At 36.0% G+C, this 14963-nt stretch overlaps 1 protein-coding gene across 1 annotated transcript; it reads right to left on the reverse strand.

Moving 5' to 3' along the window:
* LOC109228802 (endoplasmic reticulum oxidoreductin-1-like) lies at positions 2750–8641 on the reverse strand. Its single transcript, XM_019394007.1, has 10 exons — positions 8282–8641; positions 7260–7391; positions 6458–6713; positions 6050–6160; positions 5670–5788; positions 5380–5484; positions 5072–5274; positions 4621–4744; positions 4330–4514; positions 2750–3068 (listed from the first exon to the last, which is right to left on the reverse strand). Exons 1-10 carry the CDS (start codon positions 8447–8449, stop codon positions 3047–3049), a joined length of 1425 nt encoding a protein of 474 aa, XP_019249552.1. The 5' UTR covers positions 8450–8641; the 3' UTR covers positions 2750–3046.

Here is a 14963-nt window from a genome sequence, read left to right on the forward strand (position 1 = left end):
GAGTAAAATTATTATATATGGTTAAGAAAGAATAGGGAATTAAAGTTAGAGAAGATGGTTGTGTGAATAGGATAGAAAAAAGTTAGAGTTTGATAGAAAATTGAAGGAGCAGCCGACTTAGATCTACTGATCATGTAGATACGTCAAGTATTAGTCCTTAAAATTTGGAATAAAATATACCACTATATGAGTTATAGTAAAAGCAAACTACAATATCATAAAATGCACAATAAAATATAAAGAGAGAGAAATAGAGATAGTGTAAGGCAAATTATACTATAAATTAATTTAAGAAATAGATTTTGTTATATTTCTGTACAATATATTAATAATAAAATATAACTAATATTTATTAAAATAATATTATAGATTAAATCATAATTTTATAAGATAAATATTCTGTCATATTATCTGCGTATCGCGCGGGTTCTAACTCTAGTATATATTATATTACATGGTATTGATTTATTTTTTTCATTTTTTCTTGAATCAAGAGTCTATCAACAATAATTTTTCTATATATCTTTTCTAGGCAGGGGTAATATCTACATTTTATGCCGATGCCACTTGAAAGTAATAATACAAAATCTTGGTAGTATAGGGTTTTCGTCCTATCACTTGTCAGGTCATTTTTCTCGCTTAAAGACGTACGACAACTTGGTGCACTTAATACAAAAAGGCGAAAGCACCAATAATACTATGCCGACCATTAATGTCAAGTGGACTATATATTGAACACGTTACAACGATATTATCTTAGTAATCTTACCCTATAAATTCACCACATAGTGTATGTTCTTCTCTACAACTACAACAGCTCCGCAATATTTTTCTGTTCACTTCTTTATTTTTCTCCTCCTCTGAACTTAAGAAAATTTTATCTGAGAATGGCCAAGATTGCAAGAGTACTAAGATTAGTTGCAATAGAAGTTGTTCCACCAAGATTTGTACATGTGGTTAAACGCCCAACTACTAAGGTTTTGGCTACCATCAATGAAAATGAGGCTTGTGCCTAAAACCTTATCAAGCATATTTTTCTCCTATGGTTTTCTACCTTTTTTTTTTTGAGTTTCTTTGCTACATTTTTCGTAAGTACCTATTATAGTTTACAGCATGTGTGCCACATACAGTCTGGCTATGCTTGCTACTTAGCTCTAATGTGAACCCCATTTTTTCATCTGGGGTGAATAGTTCTCTTTTTCTTTTTACTTTTCTTTTGGTTTTCCAGCTGGTGCTCGATACCAAAATTTTTTCCAAGTGATAGAGGTAGAGTATAAATGGCTGCCATGTCAGTTAATAATACTATTGAAGAATTTTCCTATATTGTTATTTATTATTTGAGACACTCTCCTCATTTTCATTATTTTTATAAGTATCAGTTTCAATGATTAATTACTGTTGTTGATATCATATCAGGCAGCGTTTATGGAGTATGTGATTTTACAACATTATTAACGTTTAAAAATCAAAATACTTGGATAACACTGATAAGAATACCTAAAGAAAAAACAGAGGGAAAATATAGCGTTTTTTAATTATTTCCCATATGGTAAATCAGAATACTAACAATTTCTAAGCGTACAAAGTAGCTTTTGAACTCTTATCTCTATTTAATTTCTTAATCACCTATTTCTGGTTAGTTAAAAGAAGGTATAACTTCCAAAGAGATCGAGAAATAAAAAAGAACCCAAAACATTTACTTGAAGAATAAGATTTTGATTTGTATTTAAAATTTGAGGGGAGATTTGACACGTCAACGTTCTTTATAATACTTACTCACACGGTGGTTTTATAATATTGGATCAACCACAAGAGCTGTTCTATAATTTTTGTTTTATCCTGATTGTATGTACAACAATAGTAGAAGATCCAAGATGGCTTCTTCCTTACATACATGCAGCAAATTCGTAGGAAATAGGAATCATGAAAAGAGAAATTGAAGGAAAGAATGGCTCCGCTAGTTAGTTGTGTTGCTTCTCATCTCTTGATAACACCGTAACAACAACAACAACAACAGACCCAGTGTAATCTCAGTGGGTCCGGGGAGTGTGGTGTGTACGCAGACCTTACCCCGACATTGTAAAGGTAGAGAAGCTATTTCCGATAGACCCTCGGCTCAAGCAACAATAAATAAAAAAAAACTACAAACAATAGCAACAACAAGGTAGTAGGATAACAGAAGCAAAGAAACATGTAAGACTAACCATGTGAAAAAACAAGGCATTGGTTGGTGTAAATTTTTGTACGATGCAATGATCATTTAAACAAGACAAGATTAAATTGTTGATTATAACTTTGAAATTTTACAGTTCAAATAAAGATCATACTAGTGCAATATAGCAAGTTATATAATCAAATAAAATGGAAGCAAAACTATAAACAAAGGCAACGTTGAGGCCCCTATAATACCTGCAAAAAATTAACTGTCTCAATTACCAGGTGAGTTCAAGCTTTCCTGGGTCCGTTAAGCGAGTGAAGTAGCATTATACTGAGAACTTGATTTAGTTTATAATAATGGTTGTCTCAGTAGTATTACTCAATCTATTGGAAGTCCTTTGCATAATTATGGTCAATGCACAAACTTTTCATTTTAAGAAGGAAGATATGAAATAACAGTAAGAGAGCTAATTATTTCATGACTAAGGCATAATTTTATGTGTCTGTTTTACTTATCTACATTTTTTAACTTGAATGCTACTGAGAAGAACATTGTCTTCACAGTTCTAACATGTTGGTTGGGATAAAAATATCACATTAGAAGCAGAATTCTCTCTTTTCATTCAGGAACAGAGACAAAGTTTCAACAATAATGTTACAACATTCAAGGGGATCCGTAAAGATCATGATAAAGTGATACACTTCTAATTTCCAGTTACCCTGTAAAAATGGTTTCTCTATGCAAATTTCAGACACTGATCCCTTCATTCATCTGTATCCTTGTATGCTATCCGGCTGTAGAAATTATCTCAATGACTCTCACCTTTCAGCTGTTCAGTTGTATTCATTCTTTACATCATTATACACCAAAATTGTATAAAATGACCCGCTAAAATGGAAGCTTCCTCAACCTGAAAACAGAATACCAAATATGATAAGTTTTAGCTGACACTTCCCCTTCTTAGCAGCAGGAACTTCTGCTTCAGTTATGAACCTTTATCCCCATAAATAGCAGGGCAAGGAGCCAGAACAAAGCAAAAAGACAGACAAGAACCATCCATTTTATTGTTTCATGTATATTTCATCAATTGTCATGTAATGCACTAAACTCATAAAATGCTAGCAATGTGAATATTTTATCAAGCATGTCCATTCAAAATGGCAGACCCTGTCGTCAAGGGGAATGAAATCAGTTTTATTGCATCAGAAAGGAGCTTATAAAGAAGAACGTGTTTAAAGGCAAAAACCAGAGCAAAGGAATGACTCCTTTTCAAAGTTGAAGTTAATAAGTTGGAGGGTGTTCTATCGCAGCTTTCCTTCTTCCCACATTACCTCTCTGGAACAAAGTAACTTCTAATCTTCCTCAATAAAATGTTATACTCCCAACCATTCCCACATACAAGAAGTATGGATAAAAGAAAACCAATACTAGTTCTTTTGATAAAAGACTGTTTATGGAAAAGAAGAATTTCTTCAGGAAAAAATCAAATTTGCTGTCATGAACTACTAATCTCCATAAACAAGGGATTGCATGGGAAGAAAGTGGCAAGAGAAACACTATTAACGTAAATGGCTTTTTAGAATTTCTTGATAGAAGTAAGCTTGTAAATGAGAAAGCTTTTAATGTGTTTGATGCGACATAACTGTGCGCATATTTCCCCAGAAATCAAAACAGAAATGACCCATTAATATATCAGGTCAGTCCTTTTCTTCCTTTTCAGGAGCCTGGTACTAAAGGATGACAACATATTAGAGAAGTTCCAATGAATGACATGTTGCGAAAAATTCCAATCAGTGAACAGTGTTCAGGGCCTTGGACAATTGCAAAAGTTTTTGTTGAATACAAATAATTAGCATCAAATTACTTGGTCCAAAAACAAAAAATGAAGTGGAAAAGAAACATGAGTGAATGTGCACTCATGGTTGCATGAAAGTGGGGAGGGTTTTGCTCCCTCCTTCCTCTTTTATAGTTTGATTTTGTTGTAAATCCTGTAGAACCAATTGACATTCAGTTCTACACTTCAAAAAAATCATTTATTGCGGTTACGCAGAAATTTTTCGAAGCTAAAATTTGCCTCATTTCAAGTTTTGAAAACAAAGAATAGCAGAAGCTAAATCACCTGACCCTTAGATTCAAATAACTAATCACAAACAACAGAGAGTGATGTTTACCTATCCCCTACTACTGTTTCCCATAGTCTTTTCCATGAACTTATTAGCTTAGCAGCTGGCTGTAGACTTAGCCCCCCGATTGTCTTCTCAAATGAAGGGCTCATTTCCTGTACAAGTTTGATCGATTCTGATAGTCGATTAAGGAGGTTTACCAGAGCAATCACTTCATTTCTTTGCAACTGCAGCTGTAAAACATAAGAAGACAGAGAGACTAAGAAACGGCACTGACGGCGCGTATTTGTTCCAGAGAGAGAGAGGTCTGCAAATGAAGGAAGACAACAGAAAACTCACATGTTTATCATGGCGATATTCACCATCAACTGAGAAGAGAATCTTTAGTGCAGTTCCAAGACCAAGAACCTGGAGCTTTCCCCACAGTCGGCATTTCTCACATCCTACACAATCCATGATAGCGCTGCAACATGAAAGGTGCATACCAAATTGGTCAGTCATACGGTAACTAAATAACACCAACAGCTTTTGAACAACATACACAAGATTTTTGCATCTTTCTGCGGTCTTAACACCAACACAACCTCATTAAAACATCTTCCCTATTCTTTCTAAAGTTAAAATATCTGCTGACAGTTGGATAAATGGACTGCACTATAAATGTACTGATGCAGGTGACTCAAACAAGTGTCAAAAGGGATTAATGGAGCATGTATAAGCAAGATAATAGCCTTTAGCACCTTTGTTTTCTCAATTTAAGAAATTAACTTGAGAACAGTTCAACTGAAACCTGATATTCCTGAATTGCTTTTGAATCTGCTGCTTTAGCTCAGGTCCACTTTGGCCTTTCCACAGTTTAGCTTCGTCAAAAGGAACTGGACATGCAGCCTGCAGTTTGGGGCTGTATAGTAGCTGTCGCATAAGGGACTGTGCTTTAAGATCTTCCTCAGGATTACCAGTATCATACTCAGCCTGCTCCAAGTAATCTTTTGCCTGTATAGCACATTAAGAAGGGAGTAAATAACCCAATAAATTAATTTATACAAAGTTAACATTCTAGGAGTTACCAACATATAGGCATGTGGAGCGAGTACTCACTTTTGTTACAGCTCGGAGAACAAAGAGGAAAGTAAAATACAAGTTTCTGACACGATCAGGATATTGCAGAACACGATCATACATCAGATCTGGATTTGTACCCCACTGAAATTGCAGCAAGTAGTCAAGGTTCCAGTTAAAATGCTCCGAAGAATAATAGTTCACACTTCATAATGAATTATCATATGGATGTAACAGGTTTGGCCTGCTGCTGTAAGCTTTTGCAACTGCCATTTATCAATTGTTGGCAAGGAATATAGAAACATGTGGCATATTGAATGCAAACTAACCAGGTTTTTAGTTTCATCAAGCAGGTAATCAGCAGCTATGTGTATTGAGATTGAAGAGTGGAGACCAGATATAAGCTTGTATAAAACCTTTTTCTCCTGGCAAATCTCTCCAGATGCATCTGCCCATAAAATTGTAACTTCCGTATTCAGTTCACAATGATAATGGGTTGGAACACATGATAATTGTTGGCAAAAACAATACAACACCACATGGGGAAGTTCTTTGCATGAGTACCAGCAGACCTCAACAATATAACAGCTTAGCTTAAGAAGGTTTTTCACATTTCAATGGTCTCCCTCTGAATGTAATTCCATAATACGACTCATAAGAGGATTGAAAAACAAATGGTTTCAACCAATTGAAAGGATCATTGACTCACATTTTGGACAATTCTCTGAATATACAGCATCCCATATTCGCCTGGCTGAGGGACCAGTATAACCAGTATAACGCTCCGGGTTCAGTAAGAGATTGACATATGTCATCTCATCTGCAATGAGGAAGTTCAACAATTTAGTAGCTAACGAAATAGAAACCTCCAAGAAGTAATGAAATCATACAAGGCATTATATAAGTGTTAAACTTCCAGTTCGACACAGATGCTGAGTTTAAAAACTTCAAAATAACTCAAATTGATAAATTCAAACTTCCGTTGTGCTTCATCCTATGCTCACATAGTTGTTCATCGAAGAAGTCACCAACAAATTTTTGGAAAGATACACAAAGACTCCAGAAATGTAGAGAGCAAAAAACTTCCACTGTGCATTGATAGATATAGAACAATTACCATTATCTGTCTCATCATCGTTTGTCCAAGGGTTATCTACCTCTATCCATCCCCTGAAAACCTTAGAGTCGAGAGTGCGGTCAACAGCTGCCTCTGGTTTTCCCTCTTGACATTTCAGATCATCAGCTGGAAGGCCAAGCGGTGGTCTCCTAAAAGATTCGGGAAATTCGTTTTCTGGACATTCGCATACACTGCAATCTCGTAACTTACACATACCATCATCAGGCCAGAAAGGGCAGTCACACCACAGCTTAACCTGCAGCCATTAGATATAGATTAGGTTCACAAATCACCTTTTGACCTTAGTTCTGGGCTTATTTTATAAAAATAAAATGTGAAGAATCTTTTCCTTAGGCTTCTTCTGGATGTCAAGTTTAGAAGTCACTTTCTTGCATACATAGGTCTGGAAAGAAAAAGGCAAAGACTAAAAGAAGAAGAAAACCATTTTCCTTCAAGCTTCCTACATTTTCTCGCACAGTGAGAAAGTTTTAAATTGCTTTGCCCACAACTACCCTGATAACCAAATGCCGCCAAAGTTAAAACAATTAACTTTTCAATTTTTCCTCTCTTGGCAACCAAACCAACCTTAGACAGGAAACTAGAGGAAAATTCTCAACACCACATATACCATTGTAAATATGAATCATCAACTTCCTGTCAAAGGTTTCTTTGTAGTAAGTCTATATTCCTCAATTCTACTTTTGAACTTTTGATTAAGCGGGCAAATTTGGTGATAACATTTATCGTAGAAGTGATAATTAATGAGCCACTCTCCTCATATTGATTAGATTTTGCACCCCACCTTGAAGTATCTAAAAAAGGGAGTTGTAACAAGCCCTTGGAGTAAAGGATGCAGCACAGCACCATTAATAGTGTCAACTGTTTCGTAATCACAACAGCAGTCTTCAACTATTCCAGTATACTTTCTAGAATCCTGCATTAAGGTCAAGATAAAGCAAGCAGCCAGTGAGCATTATATAATTCAAATAGCTAGAAGCGCACACAATTTTTTAAATTCCAGTAAGCATGCAGGGATAAACATATCAGTTACATTCCTAAAAGCTAATTTCACAGGCAGCTCAGAGAATATCCAGATTCTTGTTGATATAAATTTTACGAAATATACTCACAAGCACCCGAAGGTCTTCTTGATTGCCATTAATTAAACCAAAATTATGAGTACACACTTTTAGATACAAGCTAAGAACTCCAAGGTTAAACCAAACGATTTTGGTACCAAAACTCAGCTTTAGCCACCCACCATGATAAAACAAAATGAAGATTAGCTTGCTTTGTCCAAGCTCAATTCTTTCGTTAAAATGCTCATCTTCAACAACAAGCTAATTAATTTCACTATAGTTGCAGAATGCCAGAGTTTACAACATCGGCAGTTGATGTTTCCAGTTTTAAGGACTTGTACATACATAAGGCTCATTCTCATGTTTATTTCAACACCACAAATCCCTCAATTAAGCATTTAATTTATGGGCCACAATTTGCAAGATGAGTAATACAAAAATTTGCACCATGCTACTAGGAATTTGAACAAGTACTCATCAATGAGCTTCATAAACTTAGTTTCTACAAGTCCTAATTTCTCTATTTGGATTTAAGTTATATGCGTTGACAGTGTAAAAAAATTTACACTATCAATGTAATTTAACCTATTATAGCAGGTTACTCAGAATTTATTCTAAGCTATCATTCAATTCTTATTAAATAGAGTTTCCTGCAACACAGAACTTAAACTCCTCTCTACACAAACAAAAACCAAATAAGATGGATAAACCCTGAAAAAAGACATTGGGAATTGAGCAAAAGAACCTGAAAACAAGGACACGGCTTCCCCTTTTGGGTATGGAAGAATGCTGCACATAATGCTATTATCAACACCAAAATAGCCCAAATTGCTGATCGGCCTAATTTCCTTTGACTTCTCCTCGTCTCATTTCCCTTCTTCTTCAGCTCATTAACCTCAGTTTCTTCCACCATCACACCAATTTTTACACACGCGTATTCTGTCAATCTGCTGCACAAATTACAAAACCCCTAAAGATCGAACTTCTCTCTCGTTGGGTATAAGAAATATCAGTGTCAGTGAAAATGAAAAGAATCAAAGCCGTTATATTTGAAGACCGATTAATTTATGGGTTATATCGTGTTTTTCAAGTTTTTTGTTGTAATTTTCTGAAACTTAATTGGGGATGGTCAACACGTAAGCACACAGATTTTACAACTACGTTAGTCGTCGGCGTAGAGGAAACCAGCAGTCGCTTTATGTGTATTTGACTTCCACGCGCTACAGAAAGTTGCCACGTTTCTCTTGGTTTGGAAGAATCGATTTAGGACTCGCGGAGAGCGAGTAGAAGTTGTTAGGAAACACTTGCAATTAGTAAAAGGAACATTAAATTGGATCACTTGACATGTAAGTGACGTTGTTTAACCAATAGTAGCTTTAGTTTGTGCCAACGTGACACAATGAAATTGAAGAGTAGCGTCTGCCTTAGCATACCAAATAATCCCATTTGAATTGCCTTTTCCACCAAGTTAATAGTCCGTTTGGCCAAGCTTCTAAAATCAGTTTATTTTGAGAGGTGCTTTTCTCAAAAGTACTTTTAAAAAAAATATTTTTGGTGAGAAGTAGTTTGTGTTTGACTAATTAATTAGAAAAACACATTCGAGCATTAATTAGTGTTTGACCAAGCTTTTGAAAACTGCTTCTAAGTGTATTTTTCTCAAAAGTGCTTCTCAGAAAAGTGTTTTTGGAGAGAAGCTACTTTTTTCTGTTTCTCCAAAACTGCTTCTGCTTCTCCTCAAAATCACTTTTTTTCCTTTCAAAAGCTTAGCCAAACACCTCAAATTTTGGCCAAAAATGCTTTTGGTCAAAAAGAATACTTTTGGCCCAAAAAAAAAAAACTTGGCCAAACAGGCTATAAATGGAGGAAAAAGGTTTGAAAGGAAAAAATGGAGGAAGGAATATCCAATTAGGTTAACAATGATCTTTTATAAGTTGATATACAATTAAATTTCTTTTGCAAGGGACGTAAAAATAATAAAACTAATTGACCGGTATTATTATATTTTGTTTGAATTGACCACTGTTTTAGGAACTACTTAGGAATGTATATTTACAAATTTAGGAATGTATATTTACATTCTTACGAGTTTCTAGAACGTCAATTCTGGTCTATATAGTTATAGTTATATATATAGTTATTTCTTTCGTAGTGAGTGTTTATTACTAGACGATATATATAACCATTTTAAAAAACAATAGTCTATATACATATATACATATATATATATATATATATATATATATATATATATATATTATACACTTTTATTCTAAATTTTAATATTAGACAATGGGGACATTTTTTTCTCAACATTTTGAATATGTAACAGATTATCTTTATTTAAAAATTAATAAATATAAAATTTAAATTAATAAAAATTAAATATTACACTTACAATTTATTAGAGACAATAATATTATAAATACCTTTTTTTTGTTATTATATGTCAAGCATAACATGAAAATCACTTTCAGTTGTTATCTGATGTTTTAGCTAACTAGTTTAGTGTACGTGCGTTGCACGTGTGCCTCGCGTCAAATAATATGCGTACAAGAATAATGAGTTTGACTACAAATGCTTCATCCCGATTTTATATTTTTTTCTTGTCAATTTAGCATTGATATATTTGTGATAACTTCCATATATAGTAACCTTAGCTTGTATTACATTTTCAATTGTTGTAATTTCAAGGGGGCAAAAATTTATAAAACAATCTGAAAAATTAAAGTTTTTGTATAAGAAAAATGAATAAATAAATATAAAAAATGTGAGTCGTCTAAAAAATTTAGGGTTATTCTAGTCATTTTATTCCCTTGTTTTGAGTCATCTACTTATTCTGATCTCAGAAAAGTTTGTACAACCAAAACAGGCATGGGAACAATATATCAATAAATATCAAATATGTGAATAAAGTTACAGACGAACATAAATATACTAAGCAGCATGAAGTTTAAATCAATAATTAAAGCTTATATCATAAATTAATAGGATTATGTTATCATGCCAATAAAAAATTTACAAGAACTATGAGATACATGCACATTAAAAAAAATTAAAAGACTAAAAAATTCATTCCTCCTAATCTCGTCCTAAAATCATATGAATACTATATTTATTAGATAAATAAATATCAAATATAAAAATATGATAGAAGAAAATCAAACTTTTTTGTAAAAATCTATCGGAAAGAGAACTAAATAACTTTCAAAAGTCTATCCAACAACTAATAACTAATCATGGAAGCTTACGAACAAATAAAATAACGAAATAGCAATACATGTGTAAAATAATTGAAAGTTTTAAACCGAAATAGAGGAAAAAGAGGTTTTTGAACGTGAAATCAATAGGTAATTTGACTTCAGATTATAGTCCTACGGGTAGTCAAATATGTACTTATATTTTTTTCAACCTTTCTATCAAATAAAATTTACTACATTCGAATGTTAGAAATTATAATTACACCAACATATGTAAGGAAATCAATTCAAATCATATGATCATGAAAAATAGTGAATTGAATTTAAATTCGGTTTTCTTTTTCAGCCATGAATTAGAGTGTCACGACCCGGATTTTTCCACCCTCGGGGGTCGTGATGGCGACTACTCGTAGAAGCTAGGCAGGCCACAAATCATAAACTCCTACCTATTTTATTTTAAATCCTTTTATCAATCATAACAACAAGCGTTACATATTTAAATGACAGCGGAAAATGAAATTAAGCGGAAGTCTTAAATAAAATATAAAACCAAATTATCCTGAAGACCAACACATGCCTCTAACCAGAACCTGGTGTCACGACATCCACGGACTGTTTAGGATTACTACAAATAAGTGTTTGAAAGAAAAGAACATAGTCTGTCTCGAGTACAAATGACAACAGAACATAAAACTGATAGAAGAGACGCCGGGCCTGCGAACGCCAGCAGGGCTACCTCGGAGTCTCGGACTCAAGGATAGCTCCCAATCTACTGCTGATGACCAAATGCTACTCCGGGGCCTGGATCTGCGCAAAAGAGCACAGAGTGTAGTATCAGCACAACCGACCCCATGTGCTGGTAAGTGCCTAGCCTAACCTCGGCGAAGTACTGACGAGGCTAGGACCAGACTACCAAATAAACCTGTACAGTTATATAATGTATAACGGAAAGTAAAGCAGAAATAAACAAGTAAGGATGGGAAGGGAAAATATGTTGTGGGGAGATAACAGTTCTGAATAAAGCATCAAGTAAGGAAAGGAACAACATAACTACAGAGTCAACAAGAAGCAGAAATCAAATAAGTGCACGGCATCACCCTTCGTGCTTTTACTCTCGTCCTCACCGGGCAATAATATAATGAAAACGTGCACGACATCACCTTTCGTGCTTTTATTCTCTTTCCTCACCAAAGCAATTAGAATAATAAAATGTGCACGGCATCACCCTTCGTGCTTTTACTCTCTTTCTTCACATATAATCAATAGAATTGGCACGGAATGGTACACCGTGTGGCACAACATCACCCTTCGTGCTTTACACTCTTTCCTCACAATAGCAAACAATGCACGGCATCACCCTCCGTATTTTACACTCTTTCCTCACAATAGAAAACAGTGCACAACATCACCCTTCGTGCTTTAACACTCTTCCTCACCCAAACAACAATCAAAAACAAGGGCAAGGGAAATAAACAAGAACATATAGGAATCCCGGCAAGGGAACAACAATTACATAATTAAATCCCGGCATGGGAACATTTCAATAACTCTTTCTCTATCTTTCACTTGTACTTCATAACTCACTTTACCACTTGAGCCAATGCTCCAAAGGGTTCAATCATCTCACATACTTTCACAATTCATAATATAACTCGAGCCAATGCTCCAAGATGTTCAAAGGTCTCAATTCCTTCCACAAACTTTTCACAACAACTAGAAATCATCACCAAAGCATGAAGGATACAATGAAATCAAATGTTAACGATGTAAAGACTCACGGTCATGATAGACACCAACGTATAGATACTCGTCACCATGCCTATACGTCGTACACGACTAATACCACATAGCAAATAGGACTCAACTCCTAATCCCTCAAGCTAAGGTTAGACCAAACACTTACCTCGATGTCTTGAACACAACTCAAGTCTCAGTTATAGCTTTACCCCTTGATTCCACCGCCAATTCGCTCGTATCTAATCACAAATTACTTAATTATATCAATAAGTGCTAAATGAATCAACCCCAATGCATGAAAATGAGTTTTCCAAAGTTTTACCCAAAAAGTCAAAAATCGCCCCCGGGCCCACGTGGTCAAAACCCGAGGTTTGAACCAAAACCCGATTACCCATTCCCCCACGAACTCAAATATATAATTTATTTTGAAATCGGACCCCAAATCGAGGTCCAAGTCCCCAATTTTTGAAAAACCTAGGTTCTACCCAAAACACCCAATTTCCCCCATGAAAATCTTTGATTTTAGGTTGAAATCATGTTAAAAGATGTTAAAGGAAAGAAATGAGTAAAAACTAACTTACAATTGATTTGGAAGAAGACTTGTTCTTGGAAAATCGCCTAAGTGTGTTTGGGTTTGAGAAAATATGAAAAATGGGGTTCAAAATCGTTTAAGTGTAAAATTGCAGGTCTCTGATATGGAGAATGTGAACAGGGGTTCGCAATTGCGAACCCCGACCTCTGCAGATGTGGGAATTGCGAAACAAGGTTCGCATTTGCGAACCCTTCAGAAATCCCAAACTTTCACATTTGCGAAACAATAGTCGCATTTGCGAAGAAGAGATCGCATTTGCGATCGCAGAGGATTTAGGCGGGCATCGCATTTGCGATGCATGGCTCGCATTTGCGAGACTGGCTTCGCAAATGCGAAGCCTGCAGATCATAACACACCAGCTATTTTTCAAAGTCCAAAAATGCACCCGTGGCCTATCCAAAACTCACCCGAGCCCTCGGGGCTCCAAACCAAATATACACACAACCTCAAGAACATCCTACGGACTTATTCGTGCGATCAAATCGCCAAAATAACATCATAAACATCGAATTAAACCTCAAAATCCATGAATTCTTTCAAACTTCATAAAACATCAAATTTTCCAATTTAGGCCCGAATCACGTCAAACGACATCCGTTTTTCACCAGATTTCACAGGAATGACTTAAACCATATATAAGACCTGTACCGAGCGCCAGAACCAAAATACAGGCCTGATACCAACACGTTCTAATCAATTTTCATTTCAAATTTCCTTAAACAATTTCAGAAAACAATTTTACAAAAAAAATTTATTTCCCGGGCTTGGGACCTCAAAATTCGATTCCAGGTATACGCCCAAGTCCCATATTTTCCTACAGACCCTCCGGGACCGTCAAATCACGGGTCCGGATCCGTTTACCCAAAATATTGACCAAGGACAAAATTATTCATTTTAACATCAAAACTTAGCATTTTTCACAGAATTTCATATTTAAGCTTTCCGGCTAAGCGCCCGGACTGTGCACGCAAATTGAGGCGACTCTAAATGAGGTTTTCATGGCCTCGGAGTCATAGAATTTAATTAAAAACAGGTGATGACCCCTTTGGGTCGTCACATTCTCCACCTCTAAAACAATCGTTTTTCCTTGAACGGACAGAAGAAGGAAGTACCTGAGTCGGAGAAAAGATGAGGATAACGGCTTCGCATATCGGACTCGGACTCCCAGGTCGATGCCTCAAGAGGCTGACCTCTCCACTGGACACGAACAGAAGGGAAACTCTTCGACCTCAACTGACGAATCTACCGGTCTAGAATAGCTACCGGCTCTTCCTCATAAGACAAGTACTTGTCCAACTGGACAGTGCTGAAATCTAACACGTGGACTGGATCGACGTGATACCTCGGAAGCATGGACACATGAAACACTGGATGCACGGCTGATAAGCTCGGCGGCAAGGCAAGTCTATAAGCCACCTCTTTCACTCGATCAAGAATCTCAAACGGACCAATGAACCTAGGGCTAAGCTTGCCCTTCTTCCCAAATCTCATCACGCCCTTCATAGGCGACACTAGGAGCAATACCCGCTCACCAACCATAAAAGCCACATCTCGAACCTTGCGGTCTGCATAGATCTTTTGCCTGGACTGAGCTGAACGAAGCCTATCCTGAATGATCCTGACCTTGTCCAAGGCCTCCTGAACCAGATCCGTACCCAACAATCGAGCCTCTCCCGGCTCAAACCATCCAACCGGAGACCGACACCGCCTACCATATAAAGCCTCATAAGGAGCCATCTGGATGCTCGACTGGTAGCTGTTGTTGTAGGCAAACTCTGCTAAAGGCAAAAACTGATCCCACGAGCCTCCGAAGTCAATAACACAAGCTCGGAGCATATCCTCCAAAATCTGAATAGTCCGCTCCGACTGACCGTCCGTCTGGGGATGAAATGCTGTGCTCA

The sequence above is a fragment of the Nicotiana attenuata genome, chromosome 7 (assembly GCF_001879085.1).
Source record: "Nicotiana attenuata strain UT chromosome 7, NIATTr2, whole genome shotgun sequence".
In the NCBI taxonomy this organism is placed as follows: domain Eukaryota; kingdom Viridiplantae; phylum Streptophyta; class Magnoliopsida; order Solanales; family Solanaceae; genus Nicotiana; species Nicotiana attenuata.